Source organism: Fundulus heteroclitus, chromosome 12 (assembly GCF_011125445.2).
Source record: "Fundulus heteroclitus isolate FHET01 chromosome 12, MU-UCD_Fhet_4.1, whole genome shotgun sequence".
In the NCBI taxonomy this organism is placed as follows: Eukaryota; Metazoa; Chordata; class Actinopteri; order Cyprinodontiformes; family Fundulidae; genus Fundulus; species Fundulus heteroclitus.
This window is the reverse complement of record NC_046372.1, coordinates 14,681,479-14,705,673: the sequence shown is the minus strand read 5'-3', so window position 1 is coordinate 14,705,673 and position 24,195 is coordinate 14,681,479. Positions and strand designations below refer to the sequence as shown.

At 38.8% G+C, this 24,195-nt stretch overlaps 1 protein-coding gene across 4 annotated transcripts; it reads right to left on the bottom strand.

Annotated features, from left to right (window-relative positions):
• Positions 1-153: 153 nt before the first annotated feature.
• Positions 154-17,949, bottom strand: si:dkey-164f24.2 (fibrous sheath CABYR-binding protein). Of its 4 annotated transcripts, XM_012865598.3 has the most exons (13): positions 17,856-17,949; positions 17,691-17,758; positions 13,693-14,145; positions 8,075-8,122; positions 6,837-6,881; positions 6,285-6,662; positions 6,108-6,140; positions 5,899-5,964; positions 4,415-4,507; positions 3,538-3,642; positions 2,296-2,412; positions 1,576-1,675; positions 154-1,470 (listed from the first exon to the last, which is right to left on the bottom strand). In XM_012865598.3, the coding sequence occupies exons 2-12, from the start codon at positions 17,733-17,735 to the stop codon at positions 1,613-1,615; spliced, it is 1,446 nt and encodes a 481-aa protein (XP_012721052.2). In that variant the 5' UTR covers positions 17,736-17,758; positions 17,856-17,949; the 3' UTR covers positions 154-1,470; positions 1,576-1,612. The 4 variants fall into 4 exon arrangements, 3 of the variants coding, with proteins under 3 accessions (XP_012721052.2, XP_035999930.1, XP_012721053.2); XR_001166336.3 differs by lacking the exon at positions 17,856-17,949 and having other exon boundaries at positions 1,562-1,675; positions 17,691-17,845; XM_036144037.1 differs by lacking the exon at positions 17,856-17,949 and having other exon boundaries at positions 17,691-17,845.
• Positions 17,950-24,195: the final 6,246 nt, after the last annotated feature.

The window sequence follows — 24,195 nt, the reverse complement described above, 5'->3', positions numbered from 1 at the left end:
ACATTGGAAGACAAAGGATGCAAGGGATTTTTAAGTTCAGTACTGTTAAAGGCTATAGGCAGCTAATACATATACATACATATATATATATATATATATATATATATATATATATATATATATATATATATATATATATATATGTATATCTTCCAGTAGACAACACTGCTGGTGTCTTCATTTAGCCTACTATAAATCAAGATTAGTTGGAGAACTGCCGGATCAATTGTGGCCAAGACCAAAGTGAACTTCTACAGTCTTGACACAACCTCATCTATAACACTTTAAGACTTTATGGTTTATGTGAACATTATTTTATGAAGCTTTAAACCATTAAAATGGTCATTTAAACTGAGCACAGTGATGATTATAACAATAAATTGAAATGAAAGGCAGTGCCTCACCAAAGAGCTTTGCGTGTGAAACACAAGAAACCTTTAAAGATTTCCAGTCAGAGAAATTTTTTCTAAAAATAAAGTGACAAGAAAACCATTCCAATTATTATAGCAGTTTTATTTTACTTTTTTTATCAGCCGATGACTCTGACTTGAAATGCTTTATTCTAGTCTCAGCACATGTTTCACGTTTACATGATAACAATTAAAAATGTATTGCTTACTCAAACGTCTGTTATATTAATGGGGTTGTTTTGCGACAGTAGCAATCCGCTTTTTACTGTGCCCCTAAAGGGACATTGAAGGGAAATTAAAAAAAACTTTCTGGGGTGCACCAGAAATACTTTTTTTCCCCCCTTTCAACCTCCCTTTAGGGTCTCCGTAGCTTCAGCATTGGACTGGCCCTTAGTTTCACCCTCTGAGATCAACTTATTGGGATTTTTCCCCAAAGTGGACGCCAAGAGCATTATCTACTCCACATAAGATATTTGCTAGTTATAGCCTTTTAATAGAACTTCCCTTCAAAAATCTTTTATTGTCCTTTTAGGTTTATTTGAAGGTTTGTGCCTTTAAACAAATAGTGGTGAGCTAAATCAGTGACTTTCAAACAAATAACTAAAAAAACAAACAACATAATACATCTCTATGTAATGAACAAATGCTCAAACTACTGACTCAATTATCAATGCTCCAAAAGTGTTTTGGAGGCAGATAATCCGAGAAGATAGAAGATGCAAAATATTTCTGTTCTTGCTGTTTTGTCATGACTTTAGCGCCTTCTCCTGAACTATAGTCAAACTCATTGAATATGTAGTTTTGCTGTGTAAGAAAGTATTAAAAAGAGCCAAAAAAAAAAAAAAAAATTGCTTGTTTCCATGAGTCTCAGCTGCTGCTGTGAAAGGAGCCGTTTCTGCATTTCCACATCTGGTTTGATGTTTCAGCAGAGCACAGGACAGGAAAAGGCACTTCAAAGTGTGGATGCCCACTTCGATTTCCTGCCTGTTCTGCTCTAAGCCTTAAAGAATGAAAAGGTCTGGTCCACTCCCTGGAAATCTTTGAGCCCTCCAACGGGAATCTGAAAAAAGGCAAACATTACAGGAGCGTCGCCATTAGTGAGGGACTACAAATAAAGGCAGAATAAATATTTTCAAAGAATGAATCCATACTTTTAATGTCTTACACATAGAAAAAGATCTTCTGAGCTGTGTGTCTTGGCTCTAACCCTCGATAGAGACCTCAGAAACAATGTTTCCGTTCTGTGTTATTTCCACGGAAAGCTCCTGAACCGCAGAGCAGAAATTTGATTAGGTGAGTATGCCGTAAAACACACCCTTAAAATTTAAATATTTTTGAGATTAAACTGAATGAAACATTACGCCTATTACATTATCAAAGGTATAGTGGAAGATCTTTCCGGAAACGTAGTTAAAAAAAACACCCAAGTCACTTTTTGAATATGCTGGTGAAGATTCTCAGTCATCCAGGTCATGGTCATTCCAAAAAAAGTAAAAAACAAAGCAACTGGACTTGTTTTCCGTAGTTGAAGACGTTTCGCTTCCTATCCAGGAAGCTTTCTCAATTCAAAAAGTCTGGAGTAATGTGGAGTAACAAGCGTTATACCATTGCCAAACAAAGGCCTTGTAATGGCTTAGATAACATGCAAATTCAGTCAAAACAGGTCCACCCCTTTTTGAATTGAGAAAGATTCCAGGAGAGGAAGCGAAACGTCTTCAACTACGGAAAACAAGTCCAGTTGCTTTGTTTTTTACTTTTTTATTGGAACACCTTTTGAATGACTATCCTACCTTTCGAAGCCGAAAGAAGATTATCCGCTATACCTTTAACTTATTCTCATTCCTTTTTCCTTCTACTTCAGTAATAAATTGTAAAATTCATTTACCGCTGCCCCAAGTTGCACAACCTCCACAGGAAGCTGCACTTGACATGGGATGTCGCAGCCTCCTGGCTTCGCTTCGTCTGCCAACGCATCCAGAGACGTCAGGTCGGCAGCAGCGCTCTGGAAAAGAAAGGAACCACGAGGTCAGAGGACAGAGTAAGAACTGAACCACAAGGTAATGTAACCCCTTACAAATGTGTTCAGTCTTTGTTTCAGATCATCAAACACATTTTACTACTAGACAAAGATACATTTGGGTGAGTAAAAAGAGCATTTTTTGAATGACTCAATGTGAAAAAGTCATTGTTTCCTTACGCCAGTAACTGGTTGGGACAACCTTGGGGACAAAAACTCCTATCAAATGTTTAATAGGCTTCTACATCGCTTTGGAGGAAATTTGGCCCATTGTTCTTTGCAGATTTTTTTTTTTTTATTTATTCACAGTGGATGGTTTTTGAGTCGTTCTTAAAACCGTCATCTAACAGTGGATTTAAGTCAGGACTTTTCACATCCACTGGCCAAACCTTCTTGTTGTTGTCAGAGCTGAACTTTCTGATGTACTGCAGATCATTGTCCTGATGCATGCCAACGTTAGCTTGTTTTGTAGCTCGTATGGGACTCATACCTTCCAGAAAGTTCTGGTTTGCTCCCATCAGTCCACAGAATGTCTTGGGGATCTTCAAGACACTATTTTTTGTTAAATCTGAGATGGAGATGGCAGTGATGTTCACCTTGGAGCTGCACTATGGACGCATTTTTCTCTCACTCACTTTATTATTGTTGGATCTTTACCAATGACTTTGACCGAAGCAGTTATTACCTGTGGTTCTTTTGATTTTGTTCTGGGTTTGTTTGTTTGTAACATCCTGGTTGACTCATTTTTGTGCTCTTGGAGTAATTTTGGTAGGTTAACCACTTGTGACTGTTCCATGTTTCCTCCCTTAATGGATTGTGGTTTGCTGTAGTCCCAAAGCCTTAGCAATGTCTTCGTTACCACTCACCAGACAGATGACTGTAAGTGCCTCTGTTTCTTAAATGTTCTTGAAGATCTTTAGATTAGTGGCTATGTGGCTGTTTGAGATCTTTTACTCTATTTTTCACTAAAATGTAAATGTTTGATGATCTGAAACACTTAAATGGGACAGAAAAAGGAAAAACAGATGAGCTCACTGCGGGTCATGTATCATTAGCATCTTTTGATTTAAGGCCTAATTTTAAAAGGAACACTGTATTTAAACAACTTACGGTGCCCACCTCCCCTGTAGGAGCAGCTGCGGTTGCAGGGTCTGCAGGAGTAGCTTCCCTGGATGCGGTTAGGGTGGTAAACATGTCCCCTGTTCCCTCAGTTTCCTAAATTTCAAAAATGAGGGAAATGTGTTTTTAAATGAAAACATCTCATAGAAGGAACAGCTGCTGAATTATCCCGGACATAAATGCAGGTGTCAACTGAGCAAGCAGCTCGTTGCATCTATAAATTGTTATTTAGACTTTTGGATATTTGCTCTGCTTTTTGTTTTTCTTTGCTTTCTATAATTCAACCATGAATAATAACAGAAATTTCCCTGGAAATCTGACCACGAATGGCTGAGATGCATAGAAGGGAATAACTGTTAAAAAAAAAAAAAAAGATCCCTCTAAAAACCAGGTTGTAAATGTTTTATCAGCACATTGGTAAACAATATAACACACTAGGACTACAATGATTTCTAAATGATTTCACCACATATTAATTGATATTACAGCATAAGAGAAAAAGGTTAAGGATTTGACTATTGTTATTATCGCTGCTACCTTGCAGTGATAATGAAGCATCGCAGGCAACCTGCCAAAAGCAAAGACTGGATCTGAACTTTTCATCCATCAGTTGGAAGCTCAGCTGTTTCAGACATTATACTTCTCACTGCTGACAACATATGTCATCAGTTTATTTTACAGATTACGGGGAGAGAAACTCAATATGAAGAATAAGACGCAGTGTCTGAATGGGTTGATTTGGCTCGCCTCTGACACTTTGAATTATAAAATGCATAGTTTTAGCAAATTCATTAAAGAAGAAAGAAAATAACGGAATGATGTTGTGCGTTATCAACAGGCAATAAAGACCCTTTTGTAGAAATTTCACCTGCTCGGCAACTGCAGATGCTGAAACGATGTCCTTCACGGCCGTCACAGATTCAGTGGCAACAGATTCATGGACCAGAAGGTCAGCAGTTTCCTGAGTGACAGAAGGACAACATGAGAAGAGGCTGTTTCCCATCTTCAAAAACTCTACAATATATATATCAATCAATGGGCATATATTGACAATAGAAAAAAGGGGTCAATAAAAAGTTCAATAGAACAGTTTTCCTTCCTTTTGGATTCTAGCGTATCACGTAGGTTAATATTGCATCATCACATCCTCCCAACCAATCAAAAATGCAGACCCAGGAATGCTCCGCCCCCTTCAAAGAGTTTTATTTTTATTTTTTAAACTTGCAGTTTAGGTAAAAAGTTGGTTGAATAAAGGGTTGAGTTTGAATTTGTGTTGTGTTTGTGTGTTCTGTATCTAAAAATAGGTCGCTAAGCAACAGCATAAAATAGCCAGGGCTGCACTTAAAATATAGGTTTTGAATTTGTTCATAATTGTCGATATTGATCAATATGATTACTATTTTATCAATGTGCTTTTTTTTCTCTATACCGTCCAGCCCTAGAAAATAATGAGTGTTAATATGATCTATAACTCCTTAGTGGATAAATGAAACAACATGAATTGAGTGTAGTAATATAATATCCATACACCTAACGGCAGTTTGACCAGTTTGAGGCAGAAAGCTGGCTAGCAGCCTGGTGGTTTGTCTGAGCGGCTCATAGACTCATATACAGGGTGTGAGAGGAGTCTCTGACAGCATTCAGGTCCCTATTCCTGCAGCTCCTCCTCCTCCGTCTTTATTTTGACAACACCATTTAGTTTCACCTTGGTCCTAGTATTTTGATCCAAATCTAATTAAGTTTTACTAAAAAAAGTAATCGGTAATTTAGTTTTGGTCTAGTTTAGTTGACTGAATCTAAAAAGGAGAAAAGCGGGCAGTTAGAAGCGGCTTCTTTAAATCTGCTGTTAATTCATGTTTCTTGTTTTGAAGCCTGAATGTCTCTGTTGGGCCTTTTTTTTCGTGGTGCTGGTGTTCCTCAACCAGGTGAGCTCATCTGTTCTCTGAGGAGTTCATTGCTATCTTTTGTCTCTGCCACAAGCTGATGCTGAAGAGTCAGACCTTGACCTCCTGAAGTTGATGTCTCGCCACCGGACCTCCCTGTCCACTGATTCATCCCTACCATAAACGAGTCCTACTATTAGGTCAGTACCCACACATTTTAACATTTTTCCTCATGCACGCATGCAGTTTTGTGTTAACGGCCACGTGCCGAACACACACCCTTGAGGGGTCCCAGTGCCCAGGGTGATGGAGATGTTTGATTTGATGTTGACTGACTCTGGTCTTTCAATCGGGATGTTAGCAACCAGCTTAGTGACGTCATAAATTAGCAGCTCAGACATAAGAACAGTCGCAAGACAATCAAATTAAAATGTATTGACATGCGTTAATAACAAACTCTTGGTTATACCTCTGTGGCTTTATCAGGGTTCGGGTCAGCTTCATCTGCTGGAGCTTCAGTAATAGTATTCAGAACCTGATGAGATAAAAGGTTGCCATGTCACAATATAACAAAGCAAGGAGAAAACCTAAATTTGCCAATCCTATTACAATATAGTGAAGAAAACTGTCATTATTAATAGCTACATAATTATGTTTGGTAAGTGAGAAGGCTCTTACCGCTGGGATTTCCACCGATGAGGCAAGAGCATCCTGAAGTAGCCAGACAAAAAGCAGAATAGTTTATTGTTGTCTTTGAGAATGTAGCTACAGCAACATAAACATGCACCACACCATGAGATAATGATAACTAATATGGTATTAAAAGAAAAATCAACGATTAAACTGCTGTGGCACCTCTGCAGCTGTAACAGACTCAGCACTTGGTGCGGTCGGGTCTTCATCAGCGAGGTCTTCGGGTTTTTCCTCTCCATCCTCCGCTGCATCGTCTGCCGGACTGACTTTCTCCGCCTCTTTTTCAGGCTCCAGTGTTTCTGTGACATCCTCCACCTCTGATCCAGTATTAGTTTCAGTTTTTCCTGCTGCAGGCTCTAGATCAGCAGGATATTGGTCACAGGTAAGATCTTCTACATCTGGTTCTTCAGCTGCTTCCTTCCCAGACTCTGATATGCCGACTTGTTCGGTGACGGCCGCCTCCACTTCCACCTTGGTCTCAGTGTCTCCTTCTGGCAGGGCCACAGCTGTCTCAGAGTCTACCTCATGGACGCCATGTGTCTGCAAAGTTACCAGGACAAAAAAAAACATTAAGCAACATTAAGAGAAGGGTCCCAAGGAATACTCAAGTCTTCATAGACATTAGTGTTTTTTTTTTTTCACTTAACAGAACGGCAGTTACTTACGTTACATCGCACGACCAGAACCTCTGAGGTCATAAACCAAAGAAATTACCTTATCCGTCTCTCTCTGTATGACTTCATTGTCTTCTGCCTGAATCTGGAAATTGACCAAAAATACATTTCCAGTTAACTTTTTGTAACGAGATGGCTAAATATATGAAATCATCTGTAAATGGCTTGATAGATAGCGACGAACAAACGCATCATTAGAATCGGGTATGAACTCAGGGAGATCCAATTAAGCAGACTTAACTAAAAGTTTAACTATGTGTGGATTTTACATCACATTGACAGCTCTTTAATAATAAACACATTTAATTGCACTGCTGAGCTAATTACTATTTAGATGTACTAATCAAACTTAGTGGAATCCAGGTAAAAAAAAAAAAGAGCCTGATTACTGCATTAAGGTCCTACTTCAGTCTTTCAGGCAGGTAGAGCTTTGGTTGTTGACTGGATTTTTTGGTTGTTGACTTTTTTCGCATACTTGGTTACAACCTTCTAAGCCTAAGCCATGCTGCCACGTTCTTTTTAGAGATAAAATATTTTCTCCTAATATTTCCATACATGCCATACTTAATCAGTCTTTTTCAAAACGTACTGTCAAGAAATTCAATTTCTAATGTACTAAAATGGAGACACTCCAAGTCTAGGATTTGCTTTTCTAATTTCTTAGAAAAGCAGAAAGCGTATTTGCTGGGATGTCCTGAAAAAAAAAACATTCTGCAGTGATGACTGGCAGCAGCGGTTGGCTCCCTCGGGTTATTACCGATGTGTTTCCGTCTTGGATCTGCTTGCTCTGGAGAGACAAACTGCCAAAACTCCTGGTCTTAAAAATATGGTCAGATAAATTTAAAAAAAGGGGCTTTTTTAGCAGCACCTGGTTGCTACTTTCCCATTAAAGTTCTGTCCAAGCTGCAAGGAGCTTTTCTCATGACTGTAGCTGTTACAGGGTTTTTCCTGCTGTACAAAAGTTTACTTAAAACAAAAAGAAATGTGTTGGGCAAACCAATTTAAAAAAAGTAAAAATTTAGAACACAGAATTTCAAACTAGAAGGCTTTTGTGGATCTTTCTGGATTTTTTTTTTTTTTTTTTTTTGTAAAAAGCTCCAGGCTGGAGACAATTTAAAGGTGTTAAAACCTGCTCCACTCAGACCCTCACCTGCCTAATCTGCCTCTGGCTTATAACAAGAAGATTTATGGTGGATTCATGTCACCGTCAGTGGAACAGCAAAGTATTTTATGTAAAAAAATAAATAAATTAAAAATAGGAAACTAAATTAGATTTACTTCAGCTTCAGCAGCAACCTCCGCTGGATCCTCATTTAGGGCAACGACCTGTGAAGGACAGAGGGTGACAAATTTATTGTCTCGTCAACAGAACAATAAAAAAAATCCTAAAGATAAAGATGAGTTTTATCCAACACAAACGATCTTCACGAGCAAAAAATACATCTTAAAAAAGAACCTCTTACATCAGCAAGAACGTCAAGCTGCTCAACAAAACTGCCTCCTGCGCTGCAGCGCACCTTCTTCCTTAAAGGTCAAGCTTTAGGAGGGACGCACACAGGACTTTGAAAAAATTTGCCTGGAGCGAAACATGCTTCTACACAACATTTTGACAGCCCAACTGTAGCTGTAATGGATGGCCTGAAGGCAATTAATAAAAAAAAAAAAAAACCCAGTGAGACTCTTTGCAGGTTTTCTGTGTCCATAAGCGGAAGTGCGTGCCAGAATTAGCTCGTAAAACCTTGGGCTTGCAGTTTTGCACCAACACAAACAGCCAATGAACTTTTTCTTCAGATTTTCTGTGTGTGAGAGCAATGCTGCAGTTTGGAAAAAGGGGAGGAATGACCTACATCCTGCAGAAAAGCTTACAACCAATTGGATGATTGGAAACGGTGACTCCCTCGCTTTAACTCCTTGGCATTTTTGAAGCCAGATCTTTAAATCTGTCTTTGCAAATAGCTGCTTTCTCCCAGGTAAATTGTCTATACATAATATGTTACTGTCAGTTTAATATTCGTCAAAATAGGCTCAGCATTGTCTTATAAAGCCCTCAAAATACTATAATTTATAAAAAAAAAAATTATTTTAGCCCTTAAAAAGCTTTAAATATAAGCAGGTTTCCCAGACTTGATTTGTAAATTACCTTTAATTAGTTCTTAAATCTGAGCATTTGCTCATTACTTCAACTATTGCTTTTTGATTTTTTTTTATCAAAAAGAAATACATCCGTGCCATTATTTCATTCTTCGTATTTTAACTTTGGCTGAGGAATTCCCCACTATGACAGAACTGCAAAGTCCTCAGCCCAGATTAGCAAACAGCCCTGTCAGAAGTATTTAAAACCAGAAATTTGGCCTGCAGTCCAAATCCTTGAAAAAAAAAAAGTTATTCCTGAGCCTAGTTTATGGTAGCTTAAAACAAACAAAATGTGTACATTAGCTAACTACTGGTAGTTCGGTTTTCATGACAAATATTGGCAAAAATTGAAAAAGGATTGTTTTAAAAATAGGGATATTAAATGTTTGCTCATGGATTTTGATCATGTGTCATTTATTGTGCATTGTGCTTGAAAGTGTGGATGTTAAGGACCCCAAAGGTAGAAAAGAACTGGAGTCACGAGTCAGAGCTGAAACACAAATGGATAAACTTACATTTACTTTACTCAACTTTTTTATTAATTTGTTGATGTTCAAAATATAAGTCACAGTGAAGATTTATAAAGCCTTAAATTTAATCTTCTGAACTTGCAGACACAGGTTTTGGATTAAAAAGACCAAAATAAATGGAAAGGTCTTAAATTATTTAAATTGTTTTATTAAAATATGATGACTTTCTATATCAGCATTAGCAATAACAGTTCTTTTAATCACAGTCCTGCAGAATGTAACTTACAGAGATATCTGGTATTTTCTTAGACAATAAAAAGTAAAAATTCCCAAACGAGGAGATTTCCTGATAGCAGTTTCCTAAATGACCAACGGAGCAGCAACTATACGGTGCAGCCGAGTGTGTTGAGCCATACTGGCAATCACAGAGAGCAGCTCATGAATATTGGAAACCTTCATAGTCTGATGATAAATAATTTAGCTTTATTTGTGCCAGTTCCTTTGCAAATGTAGGGCATGTCTACTGTATGCAATACCCTCCAACTTGCCAACTTGAGTAGATCAGCTTTTACCGCTGCTAAAATCACTCAATCTGCAAGTAAATGCCATCTACAGAAGAAATGTAAGTAACATAATTTTGCAATCAAGATAATGACCAATAACAGAAAAGAGGTCAGGAAGAAAGTGGTTGCAACTTTGAGATTAATGTGAAAAGCTGTGAAAAATGCAAGGCGCATTTTAAGAAAGGCAAGAAGGCCGCCGGATGCTTGGTCAGAATGATGTATTTCTGCTGAGTCATGGGTTCGTCTGGGATCCTTTGATAGACTATTTTTTTACTAACTTGCATTGTAGTCAGCATCAGTGTACTATAATCAGGATCAGATTTCAAAGTATTTTTCGGTTGCAAATGGCTCAAAGGATTTGGATTTGAATTGAATGTGAACTGATTTGGATTTAATACGACAAGATGTACATTGAACTTGTCTTATAAAATGCATTGATATGGTATTTGCTGTAATTTCTTACAATACACAGAAAAAAACTAGTTAAAAAGTTAATGGTAGTATTTTCTTGCTTTACAAAAACCAAGAAAATACTACCAGGGTTTCCGTGCTTTGACAAATTTTGGTAAATAATTAAACATTCCAAAACAGAGAAGAGCGAGAGACGAATTGGGGAGGAGTGGAGGAAAGAAGCGCGGTAGGGGGAAGGAGGTACAAAATGTTCAGGCTCAAGTAGAAGCTGCTTCTACAGCTGCTTCAGGCACCAGCAAAGGGAAACATCATCCACAAGCAGTTTTTTTTTTCTCACTGGCCTCAAAGCAAACTAAATGTCAACCGATGTCTGCTCTGATTCTGCACTAAAGCTTTACAAAGCTTAGATGAAGCTCCACATTACCGTAGGGATACATTTTAGCCAAAAATGAAGCTGTGTAACATCGTCCAACAAAATGGGTCTAACTGCAGTTCAATTGCTCCTGGAATCAATAAAGTTTGTCTGAAAATGCCAGAAATTGTTATGATTTCTGCAACGGCAGAGATGATTTGTATTTGTGATTGATATTAGTACAACCATAGAAAAAAACCAACATCTAAAAATTATAATTTATCTTTTATTTAGTTTGTTAACATCTCATTAATGATGCCAAGTAGAAATCTCCAACTAAAATTTAACTTCCCCCTGCAAACAAAAATTGACTTACAGATTTCACAGACCAATCAAACGGGTCAACCACAAGATTGTTTTGTTGAATTAAATGCCCCAAAGAAATAAGGGTTCTATGATGGTTCTTCTATAGGTTTAACTACACATAAACCATTGTATGTTGACAATTTTACAAGCTTGTTTGTTGAAATGTACAATATTTCATAGAACAAGCCGCAATGAAAACATATTTTGTCAAACATACACTCACAGGCCACTTTATTAGGTACTCTGTTCAAATTATATATAGCAAATTGGTGACATTTGTTGTTTAATGCAACATAAAAATGTTGAGAAGGCCAAGAGGCGGAAGTGGATAAGAAACTACAGCTAAGTTGTTTTATTGCCAAAACATCTCAAGCTGGACAGAGGCAACCCTTTCATTAAAACCTCATGTTTGAGATGGAAAGGATGAACGTTTTTAATTTTTTATTTGCCGAATAGCTCATTATCTGGGGTCCATATTTACTATGATCTTAAAGCAGAAAGACATTTACACATTAAATTTTTTTCTGGCTGTATTTATTACAAGCAACATCATTATCACATTTATCCAATGTTATTGCTTATCACAACTTTTACTGATATCGTGCTGCCCTATTAGAGTCACATCATTTTTTTCAGGCGAGAGAACATTTGGACCTCGAGCCCAAATCTTAGACCCAAAGGCTGTGAGTTAACTGGAGGACGTGATCCTTGACATACTGAAGAGCAGCGCAGGAAATTAAATGCTGCACGAGGCTAGGCCAACAATTTAAACGCTCTCAAACGTCCACTTTAGCTGAGCTGCTTCAACAAAGTGGCCTAACTCTGGTGTTTCCATGCTCTTAGTTTAAACAAAGGTTTATGTATGACTATAATAATATTTGGATTTAATGAGTTGCCCGTTTAGCGCAAAACATCTACAGAAATTAAAAAAGAAGGATGCGTTCAAAAATGTCTATCCTCTGCAAAGCCCCCTTTTTTAAAAGACGACAGAAGAAGCACAAAGGTATATTCCATCTAATAACTTCAGTTAATCATAATTATTTTAAAATAGAAAACTAAAAAAAACATTTACCACATACATCTAAAAGAATGATTAAATAAGTAAAACACTCAGTCAATCACCATTATGACCGTCTTGTCTATATTTCAAAATTGAAAAATCCACGTCTGTCTCTCATCCACTCATATTATTTAAAAAGTAACATATACATCTAGATTTTTCTTCTTTTAAAGTTGCTGATCCTGCATATTAAATGGTGGAAACGATGCGGCCCCCCTTTTACTGCTGCAGGCCGGGAACCTCTCTCTTTTACTTCCCCCCTGTTTCCTAAATGGAACATGTTGTTCTCCCTGCTCCACGGCCTCCATCATCTACCTCCCTCCTCCAATGGGGACCCTGCTGCAGCACATTTAGTCTCCATTCTTTTAAAAACATCAAACGCTATGTAAACAACACTCGAGACTTGCATGTGATAAAGCTTGTGGGCAGTAAAAATCACAATATTAAAAAAAAAAAAAATTATACGAAAGTACGTAAACTCTATTATAAGCTCAAAGTGCACCAGAGTTTCTCTTTGGTATTTTTCTCCCCAATTATCCTTTCAGGCCTTGTACCACAGGGTGACAGCATACCATGCAGGTCTGGCTTAAAAATGAAAAAGGAGCAAGTGACAATCATGTTTTCACCCAATGCAAGAAAATCCAACAAAGACCCGTCACAAGCTTTGAATTGCAGATAATGAGATCCCTCCGTATGTTTTGCAGATATAACTTAAAAAGGTGAAATAAAGTGCGCCGTTGTTACAGGATCCTTATCAGAGTACCATCTTAATGGGTCCATTGGAGTTCAGGATCTTAACAAAAAACAAAAGTAATGTAAAATGCTCAAGTAAAAACGCAGCTAAAGTCTAAAGATAAACTTGGAAGACTTTCACAAAGTCCTGAGGCTTGTTAAGCAAGACCGTTATAAGATATACGACTTTCCTCTTTGCAAGAAAATGCAATAACTGACAGAATCCAGACAGATAAAAACATTTTATTTGGGTGAAATATGCTGACTACGTGGAACAGCAATAAAAAATGAGTCCATTTTCAGGGAGTTAGCCATACTAGAGTGCACGAGGACCACGTTGACTACTGGACAATGTGTCAACAGGCAGTAGCCAAAGCATCTGACAGTCAGTCAAAAATAATGAAGGTCACCAGGCAGAGGATGCCATGTTGAAAGATTAGGGTAACAAAAGTGTGTGAGCGCCTTTCTGTCCCCACTGGTTCCAACGTTGGGCTACTGTGACACCTTTATGCCTCAAATACCAACTAAAAGGCCCACAACGTGCACTAAAGGGATTCCCTATCAAGCTCTGACGGGTGCTGGTAATCCTATCTAATGCCTTTAACGAAGCATCCTCTGGTGATCTTCATTCACCATTTTGACCGAAGGCTGGATGGTAACACATCACTGCAGAGTCCTCTCTCTAGGCGGAACAATTTCTTGGAAATGGAATCATTCAGAGACCTATCACTGATCTGCATTTGTACCAGGTTGGGTGCAAATCGAACCTTTTACTGAGAATGTGCATGAGAAAAATACCATTATATTACCTCAGAGACGGGTTCTGTTTCAGAAACAGCAGCTTCGGCCTCCTGAGCCAGATCACCTTCGACCGTGGAGGGCTCCACCGGCGGGCTACTTTCAACTGGTGCTTCTTCAGAGACACGTGCTGGACCTTCAACTTCATCCCCCACTCTGGACTCCACCTCCAGAGCCACAGAGGCCTGGTCCAAAAGCACGGCATCAGACTCTGCCGGAGCCGCCTCCACCTGGACGGCCTCTGCAGCATCTTCTTTCACGACGGGCTCTGGTTCCTCTTTCGGAGGCGCCACTAAGGGGACAGAGATGGGAACGGAAGGTGGGAGCTTCTCCTGGGTGGGTGGCGCAGCTTTAGCCGCTTTTTTGGGAGTCGCTGTAGGGGGCGCACTAACAGCAATCCCTGAGCTGGCTTTGATTGGTAGATTGGCTGCATATTGTTCCTCAAGTGCTCTCCTCTGAGCTTGCTGAAACGAGAAAAAACAAGAAAGAAAGAAAGAAAGAAAGAAAGAAAGAAAGAAAGAAAGAAAGAAAGAAAGAAAGAAAGAAAGAAAGAAAGAAAAGATCAAGCTCAGCTACAAATGACATAATACTGAACATCACGTTTTAAGCTTGTTTTTGGTCTCTGGCGTAGACGTATTTATTTTGAGAAAATTAATTAATATTCATATATTTGTACTAATTATTTTTGATATCTATCCCTTGAACCTTTTTTACATTTTGTCACACTATAACCACACAATTAAACTCGTTCATTGGGATTTGGGTAATGGACAAACACAAAGCCCAGCCCAATTGTGAAATGGAAGGAAAGTTATTCATAGTTTTCGAAATTGCTGATGCGTAAAAACATCTGAAAAGTGTAGCGCGCCTTTGTAGTTAACAATATCCACCCTCTTCTCTGAGACCCCCTAATTAAAGTCCAACTAATTGTCTCCAGAGGTTGCCTGCTAAGTGAATACAGTCCGTCTGTGCGTCCTTTGCTGTCACAATAAAGAAGGCCAACCTATGAAGGACTTTGAGGTTTCATTACAGAACATCAGTCATCAAAAAAGACCAAAGAACAGATGGGTTAGGAACAAAACTGTGCAGAAGTTTAAACAGAGCTCGCTTATAAAACTATTTACCAAAGGTTTGAACAGTAATGTGGCGCAATCGTCGATCAATCGTGTGAAAATGGAAAGAGGGCAGATGCAAACACACCAATACATGGCTGTCCACCTAAACTGACAGGCTGGCAATTGTAAGTACTAAATAAAGAAACAGCCAAGATGTGGAGGACCTGCATAACAATCAGTCTGTTACAAAGAACCCTAATAAATAAGCCAAAATTTATTGTCTTAATGTAATAAAAAGGTGAAAAAAGTCTAAGTGATATTGATATTTTTTTTGCAGGACATTGTATTACCAATGACAGGTATTTAAATATGTAAAACAAAAACCTTAAAACCTAGCCTGATGAGAGTTTAACTGGTTTTAACATATAAACGCCCTTATAAAGCCCAGGTACTGATGTCATTGGCCAACTGTAGCTCATTCTGGCACCTGCAGGAATACTAGGCATGCCATATTTGCCAGGTCCGACATATTTTTCAGCTTGGGACAAAACCCCCTCAGGCTTCGGTGGAGGTTTTAGGAGAGCCGACCGCTGGGAGGGAGGGGGGACAGCTGGGATTGGACCCGGCAAGGCTAGTTAGATAATGGGAGCTAATTAGTTGAATCAGAACGGTCCTGACAGGTCTGGTGAAGCGGGAAGAGAAACCGTACGAGTCAGCAGCACCGATGGCTGCCCCGCGGGCCAGACAGTGGGTCTAATCACTTCATAATCAGGTTATAATCACTGCCCAAAAATGCTTTTGTTAGGCCGACAGCCAGCTCCGCATTGCTAGACCCGTGGTGCAAAGCCAAGAGTGCCTGTGTGTGTGCGTGGGGGTGTGTACGTCCTGTCCAGCAAACCGCCGTCAAAACACACCCTCTGTGACTGATGTCCACACAAAACGAAATATTTATCAGCCCACGCTGGACTGGAAACTGGAGATATGGAAATTATATAGAAACAAAGTTAAAGGACAGAAACAGACACACGTCGAGACAGGGTTCGGATATCTTTGAGGGAATTGCTGATAACAGAAAGCTGAAGATAACTTAAGAAGCTATTTTTATCTTAGTGTAAATGGTGGACCCTGGAAACCAGATAGATTGCGCACATTCCAACCTGGCAAAACCCTTGCAGGCCATTCCTACAGTCAACACATCATTAAAAACAGCCTTTTGGTGCTGAGAGGCTCAGACTCCGGCCTGAAGATGGGGGATTTGGGCACCAAAGCTCTAAACTGAAACATCTTACCTACTGACTAGCCTGGTAAATCTTTAGTTTCATTTGGTATGTTATTTTACTCAAACAGATATAATTCACATAAAAAAAAAACAAGTGAACACAAAGGGCTTTTTATCTCATTTGTCTGGACAGGTGTCACAGAGGCTCTCCTGAAAACAGGATGTAAACAAACAACAAGGCAAAGGTACAAGAGATAATTATATTTGGTGATCAGCAAGTAAAAAAAAAAAAACAATGTATCTAATCATTAAATGGATGACAATGAAGAATTATGGACCAAATGGATCAACCACAGCATGTCTGTTTTTTTGTTGTTGTGGTTTTTAATAAAAATCTGATAAGGTTACAACTGCTTTGACGCATACATCTGGTAACTTCTTTGTTTTTAATTGGATTCCAAACCACTACCTTACAAACAGAACAAACCCAAGCAACTAGAGTGAAAAAAGTTGCCATGGTACAGAATGTGCCGTTGGTCCACAGCCACTTTTTACTCCTCGTCTTGTTTGATGTTTTTTTTATATATATATATATATATGTTCTTACGCTGACACATGTGGAGGAGAAACCTACTGATGAACAACCATAGCTAGAACAGACATTTGCATATTTGATCAGGTTTTCCCCAGCTCATCAAATTAAAATTTTTCCAATAATGAACAAAGGCGAAAGTAAGTGGTTGAATGTAAAAAGGATTGCTATGGTTTCAATGCTTGGTTTAAGTCCAGAGAGAATAATAGCATGCATGCAGATCTTCGCTTAAACTCTAATAATTAGGCCTCATGGTGTGCTTATTTTGCCTTATTCCTTTTTTTTTTTAAAAAGATCTGTAAAACCCTTTGTGTCACATTTGACTTAGAGTTGACCGACTTATTGAAAAAATAACAGGTTGTAAAGCATTTGATACTACTACTACTACTACTACTACTACTACTAATAATAATAATAATAAGCACTTTTGGGTGCTTATTATTATAAGCACCTTGCCCTTGGAGAAAATAGAGCTTCTGTGTTACTTTCTCACTTAAACAGATCTCCACTCTGCCACACCCACTCTTCTCCTTTGGGCACTCCATGTTCAGAAGCACTTATGTCCCGCACACAAGAGGAACAGCAAAGGAGCTGAAATCCTGGTCATCAGAGTTACTTGCATGAAGACATAGCCTAGATGTGGGTTATATATTGGTTTACTGTATCAGTTTTTTTTATACTTTATATTTTTATATATTTTTGCTGGCTGAACGTTTATTCAGTGAATAATACACAAAAATAATATTTAATTAATTAAGTTAATCTATTTAAATATAGTTGGCAAAATGTGAAGCAGTTACCTCTCCACCTTAAACTACAAAAGAGTAGTTAGATTTCAAAAACATAATCTATTTCGGCTAATTTTGTTTAGCTCCTAGTTCGGTTGCATTTAGGCAACAATAATAATAATATAAATACCCATTCTAACTTCTCTATGTAATTTTATGCTTCCCAAAAGATATCTTATTATTTCCACCTCAGAATAATCCATAAAGCAGTCAGCACTGCTTGCGATTGTTTCCGAGTTTCCAAGAACAATTATGTGACCAGAAAAAAAAAAAAAAAAATGAAGAAACACACACTGCTACACCTCTTGCGGAATAAATTATATTTAAATAAAAAAGTGCGTCTGTCTTCACTCACCACCCTCCTCATGCGACGCTTGTTCTTCTTCCTCTTGCTCGGCATTTTGAGTGCGCTGTTGGGGAAAACTAAATAGAAAATAGACAGAAAGGAGTGAAACGGGCAGCAAGGAAAAGAGAGTAATGTGGATGTTTATAAAGGTTCCTATTTTTTCCCCCTTTTTACCTTTGCGCCGAGCCTATAGGAGGACCGGGTCGAAGATGGGGGGCGTGTAAAAAAAAAAACAGAGAGCGACGGCAAAAAGACGCGCGCATGCGCTCCACCGCCGTGTTACATGGCCGCAAGAGAGCGCTGGCCGACCTACCTACATTTTGGACGGTGGGTCGCGTTATGTAAGAGCTCCATCAAAACACAGAGAGAGAGACAGAGAGGTCTGCTGGGTTGGGGCACTTTTTGGCTCCAATTGGAGGCTTTCTGCTGTTTTATTGATTTGTTAGCCAGATCTTAAAAAAAAAAAAAAAAAAAGAACTGTTATGTTTTGTCAAAATCACGTACAAAAGAGAGGACAACACTGGTTCAACACGTCCCATGGACATCAGAATGCGACTGCGAACAATGTTTAGAATAAATAAAAATCATGATGCCAAAGAACAGATGTCGTTGTTTAAGTTTTATGCTGGGGACAAAAAAAAAGAAAAAAAAAAAAAAAGAAGAGAAAATTCGCCCCCTAGCCTGCAGCAGCTGTGAGGACCCATTGTCTTCAGCTTCTTGGGCAGCAGGGAATGCATGTTTAATGCACTAAACAAACATGCCTTTGTGTTGGCCACATTTATTGGCTTTTATTTAAGAGGCCAGAATATAACTGCACGTTTTATTGCAGTTGTATATGCTCTCGCTTTAATCCGAGTCCATTTGGTGAGGAAAATAATCACACGTTAGGGAAAAAAAACGGTTCTAACTTTATTGTTTATTTGTCATTTTGTATGCACAGAGTGCGTACAGAACAAAATTTCGTTGCATACAGCTTGTGAATTGCAGTAAAATTAAATTACAGTGTAAGGTGCAGCAGTAATTTAAAAGTAAACAATTGAAATGTAAACAGAATAACAGGTGGCAAAATTACCGATTTAAGCCCACGATTAAAACAAATGTAATAGACACATTTTTATTTATGAACTAAGTGAGTGTCAAACAAACCTAATTACCAATGTTGCTTCACCTGACCTGTTTTCTTTGGGTATAAACAACAACATGACATCCCATTTCTCTCCACATAAGATAAGTAAACTGAAATTGGGCTTTCAGCGGGATAATGGTCTTAAACAACAACACATCCATAGCACCAGACCCAAACATCTACCTAAGATAGCCATGTAGGATTTCCTTTTAGGTAGCATTTCCAGGTTGACCTCATGAACATGCAATAGAAGAGTCATTTATTTTTAATTGCTTTAATTGTTAATTGCTTTCCCAGGTTTTGTTGGACACAGAGTAATCTGACATTTATACCATGTGGCAGTCTTGCCTGTGGGCTGGAAACTTAATTTTCTCCTTCAGTGTCGTTGAATGCGTATTAATTACGTGCCGTGATTCCAAACTTAAGCTCTAGTTCGGGCTGAACGTGACTGTCTCCGGCTACTACAAGAACACGGACCTTTTTATTCTCTGTTTGAACGTCCGCTGTCTTCACCACAGCCATAAACATTATGAGTTAATGTTGCAGCCTTTTTTCTGGCCTGCATTTTACAAAACGTTTCGCTTTATGTTGTGTGTGTGTGAGCAAAATACTTTATCACTTTAATAAATGGACATTTTCAGTCCCGGTTTTGAAGTGTCTCCCACACTTTGGCGGTGTTCTTCTTTCTTTCTTATCAGTTCAACATATAACAATATAAAACATGTGGCCTTTACCTCAGCTTTTACTTTTAAGGAAGCCATGCTGCTAACAGAGAAGTTGGGCGGCGCATATCCTAAAAATCTGTGTCTCTTTCGCTTACTCTCAGACGTATGAGCAGATTTTCAGCTTTACACACAATTTCGATCATCGTGAGTTTCGTGATGCAGTCACATGCTGTCCTGTCGTTTAAAGCAGGCGTATGTAACCGGCTCTGCAGTTTACTTCAACATGCTGATGTGGATTGTTCTTCTTTGTAAGGTTGTAACCCACAATCATTTTGTGCTGCATTTCACGCAGCATAATGGCAGCTTTTAAAGATAATCACCCAGCTGATGGGCAAACAAAAAAATACCCAAAGCTTTTCCTCTTTTTAAAGCGATCGAAAACGAGCGTATCAAAACAAGTCGTAGTTTTCTCTACCTCCGTCTTGTGCGAGCACGCGTTCACAAAGAAGGATAGGGAAACGGAAAAGACAGAGTCAGCTTGGCAGGTTTGTCAGGTTACATGGCCAAAGGGTTGAGTAATGTTAAATCAAACATCTGAGGAAGAAGAGAAGGCAGAAGAAAAGTTTTGCGAACCATTAAATATAACGTGCTATAATAACAAAAGTTTAAACTGGTCGTTTGCAGAATTGTGCCATAAAGACGTCACGAGTGAGTGCCACCGTTGAGAAAATTGCTTGAAAGAAGTATTGGCCTTTTCATTAGTGGATAGATCCTAATACCATATATAATAAGAAGTGCATTTGGACCTAACAGGGCTTTAAAGGTTGGATCCACCAAGAATATGAGGAGACAATGGGAAATGGTTCAGTTTCGAAGACCAGGTAAAAGCACGTTTCTTTCTGGCTTTAAAAAGCCTGATCTGAGTACTGGCTCAGCCGATGCTGGAGTCTGGGCGCAACGATGTGACCGGAGTCAGACTGGAGACGTTTCAGCATTTGGAGGGCATTGAAAATGAAATATACAGTTTTCACAAACAACTGGGTGCTTCTGGCAGACATTAGGAGCACAACGCCTGCGATAGCTTGTGATAGAGGCAGCGCTGAAGCTGTCATCTGACGAAAAGTCATTTATTTAAGTTGAAGAAATGTGGCCTGACGAGTAACACCCATACATGGTCGCCTCCTCTTTCACATCAGTCAGACACACGTCCTGGGACAAAGCCGCCGTGAGATTCGACTTATAAACACCGGGTGTTTAAACTTACTCCTTCTTGCGTAATCAGTCGTGTAAATGAAACTACATTTGCAGATACTTTAAAGGATCCTGTTTTTATTTGGAAGCACAGTAGTAACCCCTGTTTAGCACTGCCTCACACTAATGAGGAGCATTTAATCGCTTAAGAACGACACTTAAAACCATTTCCGTGTTCATTTCTTCCTGTATTTGTAGTTTTCGTTCGCTTCTTCTTGGACATATTGGTTAAGACATAGTGCAAACATGCTGCGTTTACAGGATAAAAGGGGATCATTACTTAATACGGCATCAACAAACAAGAAGAAAGTCCTTTAGAGCCAGATTTTTTATGCAAGAGGTTTGAAAATCCCATATAATACCAGAATAATCTATAAATCCAGTCAGCTCACAGCTGCTAATCTAAAAGGTTTGGTGAATTTTCTGACCAGGCATCCACAGACCTTGTTGCATGAACATGTAAAGAGTCACAGCTCTTCTGTGGTGCAAGTCAGACAAACATCACAAAGCAGTAAAAGACTTACTGAGCCACATAATCTTCTGGAGTAAAACCAGAGACTTCTGCTGATATTAATATTAGCAACCATGGATGACGTGTGCAGCGCCACCAACTGTCAAAATACGCACTAGCTCGCTCAAACACAGCTGAAATCCCCCCTGAATATTTTCTGCAGCTCTCTTGTCGCCCTCTTCCTCTCAGGCCATACCTAAATCCCATCCATTCCTTTTTATATTATCCTGTCTTCTGCTTGCCTACTCAGCCCCAGGCAAGTTTTCTTCCCCGAAATCTTTTCCAGGATCCAGCATGTGTAGTTCAGCCCATCCGAGTGAGAACAACCCGGCTAGGGATTCAACAAAACTTCTCTAACGTTACAGTTGATCAGAAATGGTGAGGTTTGCTTGTCTTTGTGTTCCTAAAATGTAATATTGTTCATTTACAGTGCCTTGCTAAATTCTCAAACCATCTTTAGTGTTTTTAGATTTTTGTCCCATTAGCAACACAAACTTCAGTGGATCAAATTGAGATTTTATGTCATGGATAAACACAAAGGAGTGCCGATCTATAAAGTGGAGGGGAGAAAAAAAATAATGGCTTCTTGAATATTTTGCAAATAAATTGTGAAAAGTTTCTCCTTTTTATTTAGCACCCTCTTCTACGTGTTCACTGCATCCCCTACATGGCTTGTTGAGAACTGCGTATGCAACTTCTTACAGCTTTTTTTAACAATAAAAAAACAGCAATACATGCTAATTCTGGAAAAAGTAGAAAACAAAACGGGCAAAAAAAAATGTATTTTATGATCTTGCCAAAGACAATGTTTTTATTGGGTGTAGAGGTAACAGCTTTCCGGCCCACAGATTCTCTCACCTGAGCCGAGGACCTCTGCAGCTCCTCCAGAGTTACCATGGGCCTCTTGACTGTTTGTCTGATTAAGGCTCTCCTGGCCTGGCAGTTTAGGGAGCTGACTATCTCTTTTTGAGATGTTCAAAGCACTTGATAAAGTACCTGCTATACGATTTTCATTTTCATTTGGCCATGATTGCACGCAATCAGTAAATTTGACTTTGGTTGCAACCCTCAGAGTCTCCCAGCATACAGACAGTTCCTCATGAGGGTGGCTGGGCTCAGGATGGACGGACAGATGAATGAGGACGGACCAGTGATTGGGATTTTGTTTAAAACAGCTATTTTCTAATGTGTAATTATCCTCCACTGGACCAGTTGACTAAAATAAAAGTTAGATTTTTTTTTTTATAAACACTTTGCCAGGGGTGCCAATAAATGTGGAGTTTGAGCTAAAGAGCAAAATATTGGTTACACCAGTCTGCTGAACTACAATACATGTAATGAAGCAGGTTGTTGAATCTTTAAACAAAGCTGAGGAACAGTTGATCGGCCAAAGAGAACTGACAGAAATGAAGATGGTAACCCCAAGACTTTAACCGTGAAACTGGGAATCGAATGTGTCTTTTACAGAATTTACAGAACTGTATACTATGTAAAGTAGTTTCTATCGACATACCACAATATGGATTATAGTATGTGGGTACTTTCACTGGTTTATTTGAGCTTTCAAACAACCATTCCTTGGTCAGATTTCAACATCAGAAAATAAAACGCAATTTAGGCCAGATGGCATACGTTAACCTCCAGACCGAGCCGCTGCAGCTGCCAGATGTTATCTGCTTTCTGAATCATATTTTCCCCGCTGATAACCTCTGACACGTTTCAGCAACAAACACCTCGTAGCGCAGAACCAGCCGACCATACAAGGCCGGGTTTGGCCTTCTGACGCGTGCCACTCGGGATCACATTCACCGGGGAGAGAGTGACTCAGAGCAGCAGCAAAATCAATTTAAAAACAAAAGCTATTATTATCCTTATTATACAGAGGTCTGCGCAAGACAGGCCAACAGAAAATTTCCAGTCTTGTTACATAGTGACAGAGTTCAAATTGGGATTGTTTCGATTATGCCACGCTTCCTTTTAGAAAGGCAGGTTGTGTAAATGCTAGTGATAAGAAATACAGAGCTGTCTGAAAAAAAAAAAAAACTTATAAAGGTTCAGTTTATTGGTGATGTTGAATTTAACAGAGGATAGAGGAAGATTATTAATTTATTTTTGCAGCAAATTACATGATCTAACACAAAAAGGGATCTCACATGTGTTTACTGCCATCTGGTGTTCAGGTTGCATCATGAGACCTAAAACCATATTTCATAATTGTAAAGTCTTCTTTGAATGTGTAAAGTGAAATCTGATGACAGACACACAAAGAATTTTTTGACTGAACCAAAATTTTAGGTCCAGCTTGTATTGAAGAGCAACAACAGAACCATACCTGGTCTGCTGAGGGTAGCTGGTCCCGTTACAAGGGTTCCTTTTAAAATAGCGTATTAAGAAACCTGTTTAGTTTCTTAACATGCTATAATGTTCTTAAACACACCACACTGCAGGGATAAGCCTTTTTGACACTTTGACACTTGAGCGCTTTATAAAAAAAAACAGAAACCTGACATTCAGCTCAATGGAGTTCCAGGTAAATTTACTCACCTTACAAACTACCAAAGTTATAGTTGCAAAACATCAAAACGCTTTTCCTTTTTACAAAACCAAGAGAAAAAAGGGTAGAAGTAATAGCATACTGTATTACTACTGGTAATGGTAGAATTTACATTGCGACGTCATCATTTACATTTATTCACACAGGAAAAGGCAGCAGAAATGCTTGAAGATTCGTAACTGTTAAGTTGCAAAAAAAAAATTGTTTATTATGACAGACAAAGATCTTTTCTCCTGCTTATTGTATAATTTAAGTAGACCAGCTACAATAGATATTGTTTCTACTTCTATCCTGTGGTACAGGTTTTGCTATTTTTAAAGTTCTGTTCCTGAAGCAACATGTGTGCAGAACTCATAATCAACTTTTTTACTCAAGTCATTTTCCACTTTCATGCTTTTCGGGACTGC

Coding starts and splice junctions, on each gene's coding strand:
- si:dkey-164f24.2 (XM_012865598.3), bottom strand. CDS start 17,735: ATGCCGAGCAAGAGGAAGAAGAACAAGCGTCGCATGAGGAGGGTG. Junction 4,508..5,898: donor ACCCTGATAAAGCCACAGAG/GTATAACCAAGA, acceptor TCTGTCACTCAG/GAAACTGCTGACCTTCTGGT. Junction 1,676..2,295: donor TTGTGCAACTTGGGGCAGCG/GTAAATGAATTT, acceptor TCTGCGGTTCAG/GAGCTTTCCGTGGAAATAAC.